This window comes from Strix aluco, chromosome 4 (assembly GCF_031877795.1).
Source record: "Strix aluco isolate bStrAlu1 chromosome 4, bStrAlu1.hap1, whole genome shotgun sequence".
NCBI lineage: Eukaryota > Metazoa > Chordata > Aves > Strigiformes > Strigidae > Strix > Strix aluco.
The window spans coordinates 126,361,726-126,381,578 of NC_133934.1; the positions used below are offsets into that span (position 1 = coordinate 126,361,726).

The following is a 19,853-nucleotide window of genomic DNA, read 5'->3' on the forward strand; positions in this document are numbered from 1 at the left end:
TAAACCACAGTTAAATATCTGGAAAATTGGTGTCTTTGTCTCTGCACCTACTTCCCTGTGTGTAAAATGAGGGCAGCGAGGCCTTTTGACGTTAGCAGCGTGTTGTGAAGATGAAGTCAAAAAAGTGACTTTTGCACTTTGTTTGCAAAACTCCCAGTTTCTCCTGTGATGAGTGTCCCAGAAAAGTCCCACAGGGAATTATTCATGTTCTATTCAGTGCAGAGGTTTGGTGCTGTGCAGAAAATAGGGGTTCAGCTCTTACACAGACTAATTAGTGTGGAAAAATAGTGACTTGGTGTCTTGTCCCCACTGTGTCAGCATCTCCAGGAGGTAAGAGACTTGCAGGAAAAAATGATATGTAGCCATTTCATGGAATATGGGCTTGAATTCAGGGGTGTAAGTAAAAGCTAGCTTTGAGGTTGTGCTACTTAAGTCCTAGAGGTATGAGAGGGAATGTGTGTGGTAGGAAGAATGGGGACGGCTCTGTGTCCAAGTCAAGGGGTAAGGAGAGGATGAGGAGGAAGAGCCATCCTTTGAACTAGGCATAAATAACAAAGCTTTTGGAAGTGGGGCAGCTGCAGAGGGAAGGGGGACTAGCCAGAGCCATTTCCTAACAGCCAGTTTGGGTATGGGGCATGATTTCAACAGGTGGTTAAAACCCATCCAACACAGTCCTGATGGCACAGACAGCTTTTAATTTGGTGCTTCTGTATCTTTTAGTGCTTGACTTTGTAACCTTGACATTAATGGTCTCTGGTTTCAATGTAAAAAATTGAGAGGTAGCAACAGAAGTTTCAGATACACATGACATCTCCTTGAAATGGAAACATTTGATTTATACCACAGTCAAATAGCTAGCAGGGAGGTAATTTATTACAAACAAAGGAAAATGACTGGAAGGCCTTATTCTTCACACCAATGATAGGAAGTGCTTATTACTGCTCTAAATTTCAATAGTATAATAGTCACAGCCCTGAAATTAGTGAATTTATTTCTTTTAAAGATTATGCTAGCAAATGTGTCACTTCCATGTTACACTTCAAAGAGAAACCCAGCACCACCCTGGCTGTGACAGGAGAAGGTTTCCTGCCCTGCAATGTGACTCCTGCCAAATACCATTGGGCTACCTTACTAAAAAAAAAAAAAAAAATGCCCTTCTACAGAGCCAGTGCTCTGTGGCACTTTCGAGTAGATCTCAGTGCCACCTCAAGTACCATTTTTGTCATTGAAAACTGATGCTGCCAGCAGCGTTTGATATGAATTGAGCATTTCTTCTTTTCGAGTAAAGAAAAATACTGTGTTCTCGTAAAGTTAAAGATTCAAATAGTGCAAGAGGGAGCAGCAGAAAATTAATCACCACCAGACACTGAAAACGTTGTTCATAGCAAGTTGCAGTACTCTGGAAAACAGAAGAAAGTACTACAATTTTAAAGTAATATATATAGCTAAAGACATTAACAGCTGGCTCTGTTCCTGATGAAAGATTTAAAAATTTATGTGGTGAAGAGCAAATAGTTTTGATGTTATCTGGGTCAGTATTTCAATATGACAGCTTATTCTGGCTGCAGAATATGTTGGTCTGTGCTGATATCTGACAAGCCCCGTTAGATACATGAGCCAAACAGTGATCATGTAAACACCAAAGACCATATTTAAATTACTTTGATGCAATATGTGGGATTGTTAAAGGAAGAACCATATTGTCATTTTCCTTCTGGGCCTATAGATCACACTTGATTATATCTCACATAACAGAACTGAAGTAACTAGAAATGGAATGGGCTATTGTGGTAAAGAGGGAGAAAGGAAATGATTTTTTAACCACACAGCATCTATGACTGATTTCCTGGTGCTCTGGGTTGAATAGACTTGCTGTTGTGGGAGTCTTTTTAGGCACAGAGTGGCTATATGCAGTGTTGATTGTCCCACCCGTGAGGAAGACTGGGCTGCAATGACCTGGAGATGCTGTTTTGAGTGCAGCTTTCAATGGGTTTATGATCCCTGAGGCTCTTGAGGGTGGGAGTAATTTTCTGGCACACTAGTATCTGGAGATGCACACTTGGTCCAGATCTCTGGAAGAAACATCAGGCAATGTACATAATTTTCTACCTGATTTTAAACAGATGTGTGGCATTTGACAAACATGGGATAAGAGGCTTTTTTTAAAATAAGAATATCATTCTGAAAGGATTTCCCAGTGCTTGTTAGCAGTCTGGGAAGTTCTTTAAATACAACATCAATGAGAAGGGGAGAATGAGATGTGTACGCTGGGATCCTACCTCTAATGGCTGAAGCACTGAAATGAAACAAGCAGCAGGGTAGGTCATCTTGAAGGAAGAGATGTGGATGATACATGTGAATTTTGAAATGCTTATGGAAGCAGGAAAAAATACCGGCAGAAAAGTTGGGGTAGCAGCAGGTATCTCTATGGACACAGACATAAATCTCCCAAATAGCAGAGCTCAAGCAGAAAGTTCAGAAGCAGTCATAAAATATGCAGTGACATCTGGGAGCAACCTGGATTTAATTAGAAAACTGTTTGCAAAAGAGATCTGCTGTCCCTCCCAAGCTTTCTCCTTGGACACCGTGATAGATCTCCAAATAGCAGAGCCAGGTTAGGTGTTGGAAAACAGAGTACTTGAACAGCTTTGCCTTCGGTACAAAGTAATGGCTGAAAAATCGTACCAGCAGAGGGAGCGGGACACCAGTTTTCTTTTTCCTACATATGTATCTAACCCAAGGAATTTCCAGAGAGAAACCAGATGTTAAAAACCAGACTTCACTCACTGATCCTTTAGAGAAGGTGTTAGTTGATGTAAGTTTTCTCCCATGGCTATGAAGTAGCTGCAAAGGCAGAAAAAGACTACAAATATTATGGAGCAACTATTATGGAAAAAGCTCACAATGTTTTTAGGGTACTCGCCAGACGCTTCCAGTTTTGTTTGTAACATCCTGTCGTGAGAGACCCTGGATTTGAGGCATATGACAGAAACAGGACTGAATGCTCTGGGTAATGGGGCTGCAATATGTGATGAGACCTGGATAAGGAGCCTGGGTCAAGTTCATTGTGTTCTTTGGGAGAAGGTGGCTGGGCTCCCTTGGCAGGCTGTCTGGGTGTGACGTAGTGCTGCTGCAGGGACACAGCATCAGCAGCAGATCATGAGTCCGATGCGTTCACTTGTGGGGCAGAAGAGAGTTCACAGTGCTGGGCCACAAACATGGCAAGTATGAGCTCAAAGGGGAGGGTGCGTGGAGATCCAGCCAGATCTGTCACGTGATAAAGGTACAGAAACATAAGAAACCTGACTGCAGAAAATCCAAGGAACCTGAATTCACGAGGCTCTTCTGGAGAGGGGTCAGGGATGTTGACGCTGCTTGGTGATATGACAAAGTCAGCATGCTGAGGCTGGGCAGTGAAGACCAATTGCAATCTGCTTGACTTAGCCCAGCATGGTAAACAGATGGAAAGAAAAGGATAAAATTCAACCTCACCTTCACAGACAGCTCACGCCATAAAAACCTCGTTCCCAAAAGCAAAAAGGCTCAGCTTGCCGTTGTATCTCTCCAAAGGGTGATGTACGCAGCCTCCCAAGGCTAGCAGGGAAAGCAGAGCACAGCTAAAGGTACTGTCCCAAGCCTGGGAGGCCTTGCTTTCTCCACATAATTTATCTTTCTGACTGGCCAGCATGTTTTCAAGGGAGATATGCACACACGCACATGCATGCTTACTCAGCTAATCTGTTTACCGTTGGTCCCTGTTGAGTTGTGCTGCCCTACACCCTCCTAGGTGCAATTTGGGTACTTCAGAGCTTGCAGCCAGCAAATTTGTCAACCTTGGGACAATGCAACAGCCTGCCCTTCTGCCTCCTGGAAGCATACGTGACTCAGGATGAAACATCCCTGTCTTTAGAAGCATCAGGATGACTTTTTTTTCCCCAAGTCACACAGCTATTTAGTGGTGACGCTAAGGGCTTGATTTGCACAAAACTTCAGAGCCATTTGGGATGTACCATGAAACACTTGAGGGCCTCCAGCTGCCAGCGCAGAAACAGACCATCTCCTTCCATCCTCTGCTCTACCTGCCAGTGCTCTGCAGTTTTCTCAGATGCCCCGTGGCATCTTAAATGACACCACGCGTTGCTGATGTTCAGGTCAATGAATTGAGCCCTGCCTCACCTTAAGACGTGGAGAGGACTCACATGAAGAAATTCTGTGGAGTGAAAGTGCAACTTGTGTGATGGGAGACTGGGCACAAAGGATCCTCGGCAAGTAGCTGCAAGCTCTTCTCTTGAGAGCTGGGACTGGAGAGTCCTAAGGGGACACACGGCCATATCATCCAGCTGCTCATTCCTGAGCGGGAGATGATCAGTAAGGCTACTCCACTCCTTAGGCACCAGGTATAGATTCAGTTTAGGACATCAGGAGGAGCCAAACCTCTATCCTTCTATAGCATATTGATCTGAAGGACCTGTGAAGGACAGGGGACAGGACTAATTTTATTGCTAGGGTAAGTCACATGCTTGTTTTAATCTCCGTGCTTTTGGGAGTGAGTTCTGAGAGGAGACCACTTTCTCCAACAGCATGGGACATGTCAAAAGGAAGGAGGTAGAGGAGGAGATCTTTCATTTTGATTTAACTGGCCAGAGCATGGAGCAGCCTAAAGGAATTGATTTGATGTAGGCAGGGGGAAGTATGGGAAGGAAAAGCTGAGGATAGACAGGACAGCTGCTTCTCAGGTAATACCTTATGTATCACTGGGAGCTTTAAGGGGTTACAGAACTGATTTGAAGACACCGAAATCTTTACAGTGATGTCAGATGATCAGGCCTCATTCCATCAGCAGCTTTTCTGTGTACACAGAGAGCAAATCTCTGCCACCAGGAGGTAGTAGAGATTTTTGAGTTTTTCATGCCACTTTTCAGGAACTTTTAGCTCCTCAAAACACCAATCTGGGAAACTTCATAGGTGCAGACGTATTGAAAGAGCCAGGACTTTATTACCCACAAGAAAACTGCTTTGTAAAACTGCCCAGGATTGCAGATGTCTTGTGTGTGTTACACAGAGTGTTGCTCATGGTGGGTCCTGCCGTGCTTCTTGCTGATGTCAAAAGCAATTGAAAAACTGACATAGACGATCGCAGGGCAGAGGAGATTTCTGATACTGCATCATGAGCTCAGTATTGTCCTGACTGCCAGCCACCCGGACACTTCCATGTGAGTGCATCAGCCTGTTCACTTTCGAATGACACCAGCCTCCAAATCCGGGGTCAGGGAGAAGTACACAAAATCTTACCAGATGCTCAAGAAATCAGTGTGGGTCTCATCACAGCTGAGTCCTGAGTCACAATGCAGAACTCCAATTCCTCCATGCCTCCTGAATGCTGAAGACTGCCCAGAGATCAAATCCTGGTTTGAATGGGAAGGACAGGCATCAGCAGGAAAGTGGTTCCTTGGAAAGAGCATCATAGATTTATTCCAAAAAGTACCTTGTTTTCTCTGCAACTAACAATTTCCTTTCCCTATCTCTATCACTGCAGTCAGACTGGAATCTGAAAGTCCAGCCAGACTTTGTCCACCCCAATTCTCACTGCTCCCAAGAAAGATCTGCTGGTATACATGGTCACAACGCTACTGAAAACAGCATAAGAACCTAGTTGTGGCCATTCATCATTCTCAGACCTTGCTGAAGAGGTGACAGTTGAAGAACTAGAGCAATGGGTATAACCCAGGCTATCAACTGAACTCTAGCCATCAAAGAAGGAGGGCAAAAGGCATGGTCGGTACTTTGCAAAAAACAGGTCTCAGCCCATTTTAAGTGATGCAGAACACAGTAGCCACGTGCTCTTTGCATTTGTATGGAGTTCTGGAACTGTTATTCTTTTTTTTGTCATTGAGACTGAGCAGAGGCACCTTGGATGACCCTTAGGGAGCAAATACCTGCAATAACCAGTTGCAATTTGCTCTGAGTCTCTGTCTGTTTCCCCTCTCTTTGAAACAGGCATCAATAAATTGGCAGTGCGACTGCTAAATAAATGTTTCCAGGAAATGTTTGAGAGCATGGGCTCAGAGGAATAACTACCTCCCTTCGCTATTTGGAAACAAAAATGATGAGTGCCCTGAAAGCTCCTTTCTTGCCAGCTTTAGTTAGACTAAATGTACAGAGCTAGGGGCTTGCATTTTTATACATCTTGGGGGCAAATGCTAACTACCACTCTGTTTCCTAGTGTCCCAAGTGGATCGGAACATGAACATGTTCATACAAATTGCTCTGTAGCACGGGGACTCTTTAAAGCTGTGCTGCTGCCTGGACTACAGGTGCACAGTAAGAAAAAAATGAGCATAAGCCATTTTTTCAGGCACTGCCGACAGAATGGGTGTGTTCAGGCCTGGCGGTGTCTCCTCTCACCCCCTCTCCTGAGCTGAGCTCTAAGGGCTGGGTGTAAGCTGTTTCCTGTCCAGGAGTGAGAACCACAGCCTGGTTTGGGGTTAGGAAGGCATTTTTTTCTAGCTCAGATTGCCACCATTCCGGTGTCTGCATGGACATATCTTGCTTGACAGCCTCCTCTTTTTTCAAGATTTCTGTTTCTGTCTGTTCTTTCCTTTCCCACTCATTCCCATTTTTCTTCCTTATTCTTTAACATTCCTTTTGTTATTTTTATGACAGCTTTCTCCTCCATCCTTTATACCGTCTCTGTATTCAGAAAGAATTGATTGTTTCTTGTTCTGCCTCCCTTCAATGAAATCAACCGGCATTAGAAAAGCTGCCTAGCTCATTGCCAAATCAAAACCTTTTAATATCTGGTGATGCTCTGAAACATTTTGGAACTGGACTTCAAATTTTGTTCCAAGCTGGAATCTCCCCAGTTTTCAAACAGAGGGGGAAAGCTCTTAAAACCAATCTGCCAGCTTCAGGCATCTTTACACTAAATGGTTTCATATTGTCAATGAGTCCTTTCTGACCTTGATGTCACTGGAGAGACTAGTCCATCCTTCATCTCCGGTGTGTGTGAGGCAGAGTGCGCAGGAACAGGCTATGCTCCAGTGACTTTCATGGGTGTCACTTAAGAGGACAATTAGAGAAACTTTAAATGCTACAGGCTTTCTTTTCCCTCTTTGTGGGTCCAGCTTCTTCATGTTTATGCGAGATTTACACTAGCATGACTTGTCTGAGAGAACTGGGCCCAAAACATATAAAATAAATGTCTCCAAATGACATGAGAGAAGTCCTATTTGCCATGACTTTTTAAAGATTCTTGCTAAGTTGGAGTCCAAGCCAAAGTGACACATTCTTGTTAAAAAAAAAAAAAAAAAAAAAAAAGTGTATTGGAGTGAAAACAGTTAATTTGGAATGATCAACTTGTAATTGATTTTTCACTTAAAAGAGTTGCTTGGCATTAAACATTCCTTGCTGTGGCAGGTTTTTTTTCTTTTTTCACATGTTTACAGGCTCATAGGTAAGCTGCATTCAGAAAGTAACAGGCACTGACAGACCAAAGCTGCCTGTGTTTTTTATAGCACACTCCTGATAATAGCTTAGGTCAGAACCTCCTCAAAGAGATGAGATGGCAGGATTGGCAGTAACCTCTGCTCATGGACAGAAATTGCCTCTTTTCTCACCTCAGGCGGACTGGGGAGGTATGTGGAGGAAGGTGAAGTAGTGAAGTTGAGGACAGGGGACTGGCGTGGGAAACAGGAGAACTGGGTTGTATTCCTCAAAGCCTTTGGTTGATCTGCTTTAGGATCTCAGGCAATTGCTTCAACTCTAAGCATTTTTGCTACCACTCTTGCCCTGTGTCTTTCCCTAAATCCTTTGGGCCATTTGTCTGATGTGGGGACCTACTGAGCTATCACCATTGGGTCTTTAGGGTACCTTGCAACATAAATAAGGAACTGAAAAGGAGGAAATGATGCCTCAAGGAGAAAGAACCAGAGCCGATGTGGTCAGAAAGCAGGCAGCTAAGGAAAGGTCTGCTTCTTCAGGCTCTACTCACGTGAAGATACTCACTGTGTCATGACAGCCTCATCCAGTGGGATCTGAAAGGCAGCTGTGAAATACACCCGGACTCTTGTTCCTTTCTATTTGAGGCTGTCTGGGAAAGCTGTGAGCAGCAAAAAAGACACTGGGACTGTCTGTCTGCAGAATCAGCAAGATGATCAGGAGACATTTACATTGTTCTCTCACTTGAGAGGTTATTTTTGCAAACATATGGCCTGGAGTGAAATACGTTTTTTTGAAAAACTGTGGCCAAATTCTGTGGCCATTAATAGTGTAGAGAAAGATAGCAATTTGTAGAGTCTAGGGGAAATTCAACCTGTACAATAAGCTCCAGGCTGAATTGATTCCTTTAAAGCTCTTCTCTGGATCCACCCTTAGATTTTACTTACAGAGTGGTAAATACACAAATCTCTCTGAAAAATCACTTTAGCATATTTATGAAACAAGTGGATTTGATGGGCGTGTTAACTTGAAAAGAGGAAACAAATAAGTCCCCATGTGCCCCTAATAATATGCCCTTTTCTTGGTAATAAATGGTAGTTAATACATCTTACTCAGCTAGGCTTCCTCTGCACTCCTTTAACCATGAGTTGCAAAAAGCCTAATTGCAGAAAAAGCAATCATCTGCTTGATTTTTCTTAAAAGAAAAATTGTCAGCATAGTAAGAATTCAGAAACAAAATGAAGCTGCAATTCATTATAAGCTTTCAAAGCAACTGTGCATCTATTGCATAGAGCAATATTGGAAGAGAACCACAGTCAGGAACAATTTCAAGAATGGCTTTGCTTACATTATCATCTAGTGATATTTAAACATGCACAGCATGTCCCTGAAAGCCTAGGGATAAAAGGAAGAGAAGAGATGAAAAATTAAGCCAGAACTAAGGTGTTTGGAAAGAATTTGAAGCTGGGCACATTAGTTTAACCTTCAAATGAACCAGTCATTTCTTTCTTTCTCTTCAAAGTAACACTTTTAAGTCCTGAAATTTGACTTTGAAGCTGAGATCAATGCTGGTAACGTTCTCATAACACCAACTCCCACTGGAGGTGAAATTGGGAAGGGGGGGACTTGTGGTTTATTCAGAGATTCTACACAACACACCAGGCAAGTGATCTTTGCATCAACTGTGCTTCCCTAACTAGGACAGAGAATTTTAATCTTGCAGAAGGGGTTAGAGCCTTATCAGCTTCTACTGACCCAGCACCTCTCAAAGCCAACTAATACATAGTCTGGCTCTCAGCCGCTTCTGTCCCATGGTCCGTGAAATCCTGGAGGGGTGTGGGCTGCTTATAACACTCCACAGATCAGAAGTAGAAAGAAAAATGTCTGTTGTTGGTGTAAATTCATCGTTCAGGAGTCTGTGCTTCTGTTGGACAAATACAAAAAAATCTATATATTGAAAAACTTTAAAAGTCACTAATCTTGTTTCATAGCTAGCCTAAAAGGGGATGAAGAAATGAGCTATGCCTTGAATTCTTGAGTTATAGGTGGTTGATTTATCACTGATTTGTAACTGTCCTTAGTATTACCTAGCAGCATATCAGGAGACAAGAAATCAAGATCAAAAGAGTATTTAATATCTTAAGTGCATTTATTATATCTGCATTCATACATCAGAAAACATTGATCTTCAAAGCACTGTATGAACACTAACCAGCTAATGACTCCCCATGCAAAGCCACAGCAATGGCTATTTTTAACACATCTATCATTTGTTTGTGCTTATAAAAGGCTGTTTTGTGCCATGAGCTTATTTAGCCAAGCACAGAAGGGAGAAGAATGAATGTGAACAGAGAAGGAAGCAAGAGATATGAAATATCTTGACCAGGTTCCCCATGCACCAGTTAATGGAAATGGCTGGATGAAAAAGGAGTAGGTGAAGATAAGGTATGACAGAGCCACAAAACAATGAGAGGGCTGGAAAAAAGTAAGTTAATTACTAGATAGAAATACATCTTGGAGGAAGAAAGTCTGGTTACTAATGGTCTTTTCTGTCTAGCACAGAGAAGCGTAACAGGGACCAGTAGCAGGAAAGTCGAGTAATTCAAAGCCTAATTGTTACCAAAGAGAGAATTACCCTTTGGAAGGAGTTACAAAGCCAAACGGTGAAATTCTCAGCTCTTTTTTCAAATTCAGGCAGGGATTTAGAGGACAGCCTATGGATAGAGCTGAGTGGGAGCAGGTGTACAGCCTGTCTGGGTGATGGAGGGCAGAACTCTCTTCTCCTCCTTGGAACTTTCCCGCAGCGTGGGACAGCACGGCTGCCACCGCTGAGGCGATGGGACTCCCAGTGCCACGCGGGGAGAGCCACGGGCTCCTCTGGAGGGACACAGACAGCACTGAATGGGGAAACCTTCCCCCACCAAGAGTCCGCCGAGGCCAAATTTGGCCTCTAATCCTTTCTCCAACACCTGTGGGCAGCCCCTGGGCAGGGGAACACACAGATCTGAGGAGCTGGACCTGCAGGTCTGTGGTTGGCAGGTGCCGTTTCAGGACCCTCCTCACCCATGCCAAGCCCACAGCTACCCACGCGTGGGGGAGCAATGACCATCCCACCAGCTGGAGTAACCCCACTTTGATTTCACCAAGCTGGTGAAGGGCCTGGAGAACAAATCCTATGAGGAGAGATTGAGGGAGCTGGGACTGTTCAGTTTGAGGAGGAGAAGGCTGAGGGGAGACCTCATCACTCTCTCCAGCTCCCTGAAAGGACATTGTAGAGAGGTTGGTGCTGGTGTCTTCTCACAGGTGATTAGTGACAGAACAAGAGGGAACGGCTTTAAACTGCAACAGGGGAGGTTTAGACTGGACATTAGGAAAAAATTTTTCCCAGAAAGAGTGGTCAGAGAGTGGAATAGGCTGCCCAGGGAGGGGGTGGAGTCCCCATCCCTGGATGTGTTTAAGGGTCGTTTAGATGAGATGTTGGGGGATATGGTGTAGGGGAGAACTTTGTAGAGTAGGGCTGATGGTTGGACTCGATGATCCCAAGGGTCTTTTCCAACCTGAATGATTCTGTGTGATTCTGACTCCACAGGCGACCGTGTCCCTTGGGCGGCCACCGGCCTGGGGAGGATCCGGGGGGGGGCTTGGCACGAACAGCGTTTCTTTACACACAGCCGCCTGAGCGGGACTCGCTGCTCTGAGGGGAAACACCCCCCCCAGCGGGCAGGTGCCCGGCCCTCACACCCCCTCTTCCCGCCTCATCTGTGGCCCGGAGAAGCGAGCCAACCCGCCGCCCCCACCTCCTCCTCCTCTGCCCCCCGCCATGCCTTTAAATAACGACTGAACCACCGCCCCCCCTTCCCCCCGCATCGCCGCTGCCCGCCCGGGGCTGGGCGGGAAAGGAGGGGGGGAGAGGCCGGGCTGGGCGCGGGCCGCCGCCGCGCTGCGGAGCCCGTCCTGCACCAGGCGGCGGAGTCAGAGCGAGCGCCCCGGCGGCACCGCAAGCTGCGGCGGCCGTGCCCGCACCGCCTTCCTCCTCCTCCTCCTCCTCCTGCTGCTGCTGCTGCCGGCCCGGTTCGGCTCGGCTCGGCGTCCCGCCCGGCCGCCCCGCGCGGGGCTCCCGCCCTCTATGGATGGGAAGGCAGCACCCAACGGCGTGGCCACCATCGAGGACAGGATCTTGCGGATCACGGGCTACTATGGATATTACCCGGGCTACTCCAGCCAGAAAAGTAAGGCGCCCTCCCGCCTCTCCCGGCCCTTGGGGGGGGGCTGGAGGGAGAGGGAGGTGGCGGCAGAGCCCTCAGGGTGCCCATGCTCCCCCCCAAAATGCCCTCCCCGCCCCTCGGGGGGTGCGTGTGGGGGGCCAAGGGCAGCTCCCTGCCCCGCTCTCCCCTGAGGAGACGCGACGGGCCAGGGGAGCCCCTGGTCTGCGGCCGGGGGGGGCCGGCGGTGCAGGAGCGCGGCTGGAGAGGAGGGGGGCGGCGGCGTTTCGCCGCGTAACTTGGGCGCCCGCGGCTCCATCCTGCGGCCAGCGCTCAGGAGGGGTGCGGGGACCTTTCACTGTCGTTTGGAGGTTTATTTTTCATTTCCATCCCCCCCTCTACCGCCCACCTCCGTGGGGTGCGTGTGTGTGTGGGGGGTGTGTGTGTTTGCTGAGCGGGTGCTCCGCGCCGCACCGGGAAAGTTTCGGTCCCGGTGGGTCCCCCCGGGCGGCCGCTTCAGCGTGAAGCTCCTGGATTATTCATCTTCCTCACAAAACTAATCAGATTTTTCCAGAAAAGTGGGGAGTTACTGAGGGGTTTTCCTTCGTGCCATTTTAATATGAAACACTTGTGGTTTTAAAGGTTCGGTGTTTGGGTCTTTTGGGTTGTGGTTTTTGTTTGTTTTTTCCCCCCTTAAAAGAAACAGCTGAAATTGAAACAGTTGGTCCTTGCAGAAATTTACTGGTTTTGCTTTTGAAGTTTTTAATTAGGAGCAGCGGGTTTCTAGCAGCTGGAAGAACCTTAGAGGGTTCCTCTTGAAATTGTGGCTGTCCCAGTGCTCTGTAGAGCTATTTAACAGGGAAAGTTAGGCTAATGAAAGAAATGATTCATTCTTACCACCGAGGAAATGGTTGTATTAGGGTTTTATTGTCTAATAGTTGCCTTGCAGTTTGCAAAAGCTACGACGTGCCACAGCTTAAAAGACAAAAGGGGAATGGAGGCAAAGTTAGGGGGGAAGGAAAGGCAACCCCCCCCCCCCCCCACACCTTAGTGAGGGGAGCACGAAGGAGCAGACTTTCTTCTGCATATTTAAACTCCCCTTGGATCAGAGGAGGTGAACTGCTTTCCAGAACAGGCAGTGCAGTACACTCCAGCTCTAATACAACAATAAACCAAAACACAATTAATAAACTGCTAATATCAGACAAACATGTCTGTGGGTTTTTTATGATGGAGGAAAGCCATGCATTGAAACAACTTAAAAAAAAAAAAAAATCCTTTATGTAACGGTCAGCTGAAGAAGCCAACAGTCAAGACCAGTGGTTTTATTCAGCTGTCATTTTTAGCATGCTAACAGCATGACAGGTGTTATGATCATTTATTTGACGAGGTCACTTGGTTTGTCTATAGTCAGAGGAATTGGGAAGAAGCTCAGAACAATCTGGGGGAATGAATGTGTGACAGTCCAGGGACTATTTAAGTCTGAGCCAGGTGGGACCTGTATCCCAAATTCTGCAGCGGGTCCAGAGGCTCTCTACAGTGTCATCTACCAGAGAAGGATGAGGATACTGGCTTAATACTTTTTTGTAAGTGTGCTTGAGTGGCAGAATGCAATTTTTCAGGGTGCAGCAACACTCCCACTCTCTATCAAAATGTAGACCTGAATTCAGTGTTGGCAATGCAAGTGGCTCTGCACGGGTGCATTGGGGAGGCCAGACGAGATCAAGCAGAAAAGCTTTCCCAGTCCAGGACCAGGTTTTGCAGATGCTACAAACTGCATCTGCTTAAAATTAGATAAAGCATGCGGGGAGAGGCAAGGCTTTCAAAAGTGCAGACTCTTGGGATTTTATTGTAAATCTCCCAGCGTTTTGTACCTTTGACAACTGGGTGCTGAGGCAAAACAAAAGTGATTGGTGTCTCAGGTTTTGATGTTTGAAGAAAATGAGCAAAATTTGTGGTTATCATGCTTAAAGAGGAAAACTGGAAGTGTGTAACCTAGAGATATCCCAATACTTAAATGCCCTCAGGTAAAAAGCATGCACCCCTTCTAAGCCATGAACACTTTTAAAAGCAGTCTTGCAAGTTTTGGAATCATCATCATAAATTTTGGAGTGCTTGCAGTTGGTGAATGACTACCTTACCCTTGTGGCTATGTGGTTTTGGTTTATAAAGTGCTTTAATGTGTTAGGATTTTTCACAAAGATGTTCTGCCCCTACGTGGGGAAAAAACAGGCATCTTTCAGGCATCTTGAACATATAGCCTCTTGGCACTGAGAGTCACTCTTGGAGGTCCTGGCGTGGAGTTTTTACTCTGTTCCTGTGTCTAGGCTGAAGTATCGCCTTGAAGTGGTGTTGCTTCAAAGTGCTGTTGACTGACAGTTCTAATCGTAGCTAATTGTTCAGTACAGCTACAGCACTGTCAATGTAAGCACTCAAGGTGAGAAGTTTGTACAACTAATTATTAACGTACTTGATACCTCAGCTTATTTTGGTGAGGGCATGATGTTTGTCACTGCTATCCAAATACAGTTTTAGTGTAAATAAACAATGCTGGTGCCTTTTGCTGGAGAACAGTGTGCTGGTGGCTTGCTATGTGCTCAAAATTTCAGGTAGGTTGTGTTCCTACCCTCCCCAGTGGCAGAGGAGCTGTTGTCCTGTCGTGTGCCTGAATCTGTAGCACGTGCAATCATCTGCTTACGTTGTCACCCTGCTCCTGCCTGGGTCTGAAGGGTGCGTGAGGAAGCGGGCAGCTGAGGATGAGCTGTTGTCCCCAGGATGGCTTTGTGCTCTCTGCTTCTTGGGTACCCCTTAGGTCTGATCAGAGAGCTGGCCGGGCACCAGATGGGGATGTGATTTGGCTGATGACAGCCTGCTGATGGTCACCACCTTCCTTGAGGCTCCTCTTTGTCCCCAGCCTGCTCTGCCCAGCTGGGGACAGGGAGATTTTGCTTGATAAGGAAAGGTGAAGGCAGCGGGTGGGTGGCTGCTGTTCTGCTCGCTCTTGGGGGGTCCTGGAAAACGGCAAGAAAAGCCCAAGACTTTGTGAATTGAGCTGGTGATTTATGTCCCTCCTTTAGTGGACTGGCATGTATTTCATGGTTTAACAGGAGCTTATGCCTAGGTTTCTGTGTATGAAGGCTTAAGGACTGCTCACAAATGGTCATGAAATCTGATGTCAGAGATCTGTAGTCTTCAAGAGCTGTTATGAAGAACTGCAGTATTTTCTAGAGACTTTTGCTTCATCTTCTATATTTGTGTGCACTAACCTACTTCAGACTTGGGAGTGTGCATATAATGATTCTTTTGTTAATTTTAAGTTGGGCACTTTTATAATCTTAATAAAGAGCTGTTAGAGAAGGAAAGTACCTTCTTTATTTCTAAGTCATCTGATTAAGAGAAGGATGGATTTTGGTCTGGTACCTGCATCCATGCATACTGCAAAAAACCCCATATCCTGCATAAGACACAGGAATTGGAGTGAGATATGATGGGTTCCCCACATTCCCCTGCCTCTGTTCCTGAGAGGAAAAGGGCCCTTCCTGATCCCAGTCATCCTGTACCTTTGGATGCATGGCTTGACCCCTTAATTCCTGCATTTAAAAGGTACAAAGTATGTATGAGATCTCTGGCTCCTGTGGGAAGGAAGAGGGGCTGTGTATCTCTTCCAGTAAATTTCTTCCAGTTACTCCATGATTTCCCAGGGCACCGTGCTGGTGTAGAACAGAGGTTCCAGCCTTTGCCCTGGGGCTGCAGATGGTGCTCCCGTGTTCATGACCGCTTTGGCTTCATGTTTCAATGTGTGCATTTTCATTTGGTCTGTTCCAGCTTTTCCATCTACACAAACAGTGGCAAACCTTGTTCCCTCTCCTGATCTTTGCCATAATTTCTCATTCTTCTCTGACTTTTTGCTGGTAATACAATCATGTTTAGTGTCTCCAGTCTTAAGAGTATGTATGGGTTTGTTTTTTTTTTTTTCTTTTTTTTGCTCTTTCCAACTGCCACCCCATCTGCCTTTCATCTCAGTACTGAGAGCTTTTTTACTTTCACACTACAAAGTTCCTCTCCTTCAAGTCTGTCCTAACACCTTTTCTGTGCCTTCCACTGAATTAAAACTGCTCCAGCCAAACATTCTCATCTCTAATCTTCATCAGCTTCACCAAGTCCACCTCCAAGTTAAGCAGTTTCTGCCTGTGTAATGTCTTTTTGATGGAGCTCTTTCCACCATCCACAAAGTCGTATGTCTTGTCCTGGCTCTCAGCATCGCAGATCTGCATTTCCATAAGGCTGTTTTCTCAGGCCTGGACAAGAACAACATAACTGTACTGAAAATGCAGTGGCTGCACTTGTTCTCCTAGCTCTTCACATGGGCCATCACCTTCTCTTTTTCATCATGCTTGGAGGGCTTCTCTTAATATGTAAAGTTTATTTCTACCCTTCTGGCATCTCTCATTCAGATCTGGAGGGTTTGATTCTCACCGCAGCAAGCCATGAATGCCAACCTTCAACAGGTGCTTGCTAGACTTTCAAACGTTTGTACGTTGTCCCATGCTTCTTCGAGCTCCTCTTCCCCACCAGACTTGCCTTGAAACCCTGGAGTTGCAGTTGTGTAACTGCTCTTAGAAGCAGAGCGTGGTGCCTCGTGTCTGTGCAGCAGTGGGACCATCGGCTGTGTTACTGGGTACTGGGTGACCAGTACCAGTACTGGGGTTACTGGTACTGGGTGACCACCCCTCTGGTGCAGCTGCATGCTCAGGCGTGTCTGCTGGGGAGCTGGAAAGCCCTTACAGCAGTCTGTGTCCTTAGTGGTGCTTGGCACCTGGGAAGCAATGCTGAACCTGGCCTTAATGTTAGCACAGTCACTGTAGAGAATAACCTTTGTGTCTTCTTACTTCCCTAGAACGGCTCAGGAAAGGTTTTGTGGTTTAATTTGGCAAGTTAAGCCTCAAGTCAGCAATCTGAATTTAAGCTTGCACTAAGCCACTGGGCTTTGACAATGTGTTTAAAGTTAAGTCCATGCTTAATTGCTTTGCTTAATAAGACTGGGATTACAGGGCATGCTGAGCCAGCATCAGTGGCTTGGCAATTCGGCTCTCTTGCTCTCTGAGCAGAGTAAAAGGCTGGGAAGGGGAAATCGAACTCTGAAACGTTGGAGGGAATTTTCTTCTGGTTATTACAGCAGCTGTGCCAGCAGCTCTGCTGCAGTACGAATCACATGGCAAACCCAGATCATCTCGGTGCTTACTGAACACCGTGCCTTTCTGGTGGCTTGTCACTTCCAGTGAGAGGAACAAAGTCTCAGTCGGTTTTACTGGAGGCACCCAGCTGCTTCTCCAGCAGCCCGCAGAGCCCTCGCTTCCTCCATGCAGAGCACACACAATAGGAGAGACTGGGAAAGGAGCAGTTGAAGAAAGGTGCTTTAAAATTTTTGGTGGATGAGGCTGGTTTCATCGAGCTGTGCTTGAGAGTGGCTGGGAGGGAGGCAGTGGTGTCTGAACTGGCCTCTGTGTGAGCTGAAGTCTCAGGGCTGCTTCGGCTTGTACTGGTTGTGGCAGCTGCCCCCATGCCACCTAGTAACATTTGGGTTGCAAGGACTCCAGATGCAGGCCTGGGCTGGAATAAACTTTATTTCAAAACCTTTCCTTCCCTGCTGGACAGGGATTTTTCCATAGCAGCATCATTGTTGGCCCTTCTTTTTGGGAGAGTGTCCTGCAGTGGGGGCTGGATTGCAAACTGTAGATTTAACAATCCTTTTCCCCACCAGCTCTGGGGGCAGAAGTGGATGTCATGGCATGGGATGCAGTCCTGTGATAGTTGCTTCTCCTCACAGGCTTGTCTCTCTGCCAAAAAAAAGTATGGCTGTGTATCAGCATCAGTAGCAATAACTTAAGAAGTCATTTCTTTCAGCAAAACAGATTTTATAAATATTCCTTTGCCTGCTAATTTTGGCAAGACCGGCTGTGTATTCTTTAATGGAGTAGGGCCAGGCTTTGTGTGGATTTCTGTTGTGCTGGAAGGGACAAGCCAGAGCCTTGGACTTGTGGGTGCCGTGTGGGACCTGCCCTTCACCAGAGGACATAAAATATTTTAGAGGATGAGGGGTTTCATTAGCCAGCAGGGGATGGAACAGGGTCAGTCCTTGGCCTTTTGTCAGGGACTGATTTGGTCTTTTTGGGTCAAATCCCTGGGGAGCTGAGCCATGAAGCTGCGGTACCTGAGTATGCCATGGCATATGGGTGCAGTTCTGCATGACCGAGGTCAGCAGGGATGAATTTAAATCAGGAAGGATTCCATGGGGACCAGGGCCATGGACCCTTGCAGGAGGGGACTGATAGAGCTTGGCTTGCATAGGCTAGCCAAGATGGGAACGTGGCTGCTGCCGCTCCAAATACATCTTGGGAGGATAAACAGGGAAATGTAGGAAAGAAGAGTTTTATTTAAACTGAAACGGCATGTTGGCACACAGACAAATGGGTATGAACAGGCCATGAATAAATTAAGGCTGGAAATTAGCAGAAGGCTGAAATTAATGGCCAAAAAGTCTCTCCCAGTCTTATGTATCTAAATAAGAATTATTTCCCAAGCTTTAAAGATGCCTCGTGAAGAAGTTTGCCAAGATTTTGAGAATAATGACTCCTCTTTGGCAGGGAAAAATAGAGACAGTAAGGTGGGGGGGAGGGATGTTAATTTGCCAGCGATTGTGCAGAACAAGCCATAACATTTGCTGGTGCCATCTCTTCCTCCACTGGTGACTGCACAGAAGGTCTTACACTGAACCTGGCCTGGTGCTAAGGTTGGTGGAGGTACTTTCAGTAACTTGGTAGCTTTCTGCGTGTGCTCTCTGCCTGCTTTTCAGTTCCTCCACCCTCCTGTGCTTGCTTGCTTCAGCTCTTCTTGCATAAAGACTTCCTTGGTGCCTGGCCCTCTGGGCGATAGCTGGGCTGTGCCTCATGCTCCCGGGTGGCACGGCTCTCCGGCAGCCTGCTGCTTCGCCTCACTCGCACCCGTTCACCTGAGGTGGTTTTAAGCTCTCTCAACCTGGTGTCATTCTCTTTTCCTTGTTTTTCCTAAGAGAGTTGCTGCTGCATACAGCTCATTAAGAAATGACCTGGGTATACCATGAGCTCCTGTCACTCTGCTGGAGTGCACAGAAGAGGTATCCCTCATTTTGACCCTTCTTCCAGCACTCTTTCCCTTACATTGTCTTCCTCATCCACTCAGGCAGGCAGCTGCATATCTGGTCATATCTGCATATTGGTAAAGTGTGGTAAAATAACATTCCAAAGCGACAGATGGTTGTGAGCGAACTTTTATCCTTCCGATGTTTATGTTCACTTTTTTTATTAGTGGTTTTAAGAGTTTGCAATTATTTCTTCTGCGCATTTGGCACTTGATGGGCTTTTGCTCAGCAACCTGCATGGGGATTCACCCATGAAAGTGAATTGCAGCTTCCTGTTTGTTGAACAACTGGTGTCAGGAATTTTTTCATGCAAACCTGCTGCTGGATGATCGCAATAATGAATAGTGAAAATGCCTGCAAAAAAAGTCACTGTTTCTTTGTGGCAAACGTAGAAATGGGGTGGGGGTGAAGTGAAGTACTTAACTGGCTGGTTAAATTATTCACCAAAAGTAAGTGGACCAGCTCTATTTAGTAAGACTGAGAATCTTTTCTTGCAGTAAGGTGAAGTTGGATTCCCCAGTGGCCTGCAGTTTGGGCTGCCCTCTGCAGAATGGAAGATTTCACTGCACAAAGATGGAATCTGTAACATTATGCCTAGGTAATACCAGGGTATGGCTTACGCAGCGATGGCAGAGCTGTGAGAGCATCCCAGGCACTTTGAGTGCCAACAGTGAATTCATTCAAAGGCATGCAGTATGTGTTCACATTACAGGCTCTCAGTGTATCTGCCACACAAAGAAGACCTTTCTGTTATTACTTTAAAAATATATTCATTCTTCTTAGACGTCACTTGCAAGTACTGTTGATAAGATGGACTTGCAGTTTCCTGAATTCAGCTGGGCTGGCCTGGATCAGGGTAGCAGAGTGAGGGAGTGAGAAAGGTGTGTCTGCTGTCCTTTCGCAGAGGCAAGGAGAAGCCGTTTTGCTCCTGTTCTGGTTTCCTCATGAGCTAAGGCAAGGGGGTAGGATTCAGGTCTAGGGTGGAAGATGATGTTTGCTGCTGTTCTGGTAATCTTAAAGATGTTCCTTGTCTCAAA

At 46.3% G+C, this 19,853-nt stretch overlaps 1 protein-coding gene across 3 annotated transcripts in view; it reads left to right on the forward strand.

Moving 5' to 3' along the window:
• Positions 1-11,420: 11,420 nt before the first annotated feature.
• SLC35F4 (solute carrier family 35 member F4) overlaps positions 11,421-19,853 on the forward strand; it is a 126,815-nt gene continuing 118,382 nt past the window's right edge. For all 3 annotated transcript variants that reach the window (XM_074821033.1, XM_074821034.1, XM_074821035.1), the window contains exon 1: positions 11,421-11,666. In XM_074821033.1, coding sequence (XP_074677134.1) covers positions 11,564-11,666 — 103 coding nt within the window. In that variant the 5' untranslated portion in view covers positions 11,421-11,563. The remainder of the gene's footprint in view (positions 11,667-19,853) is intronic.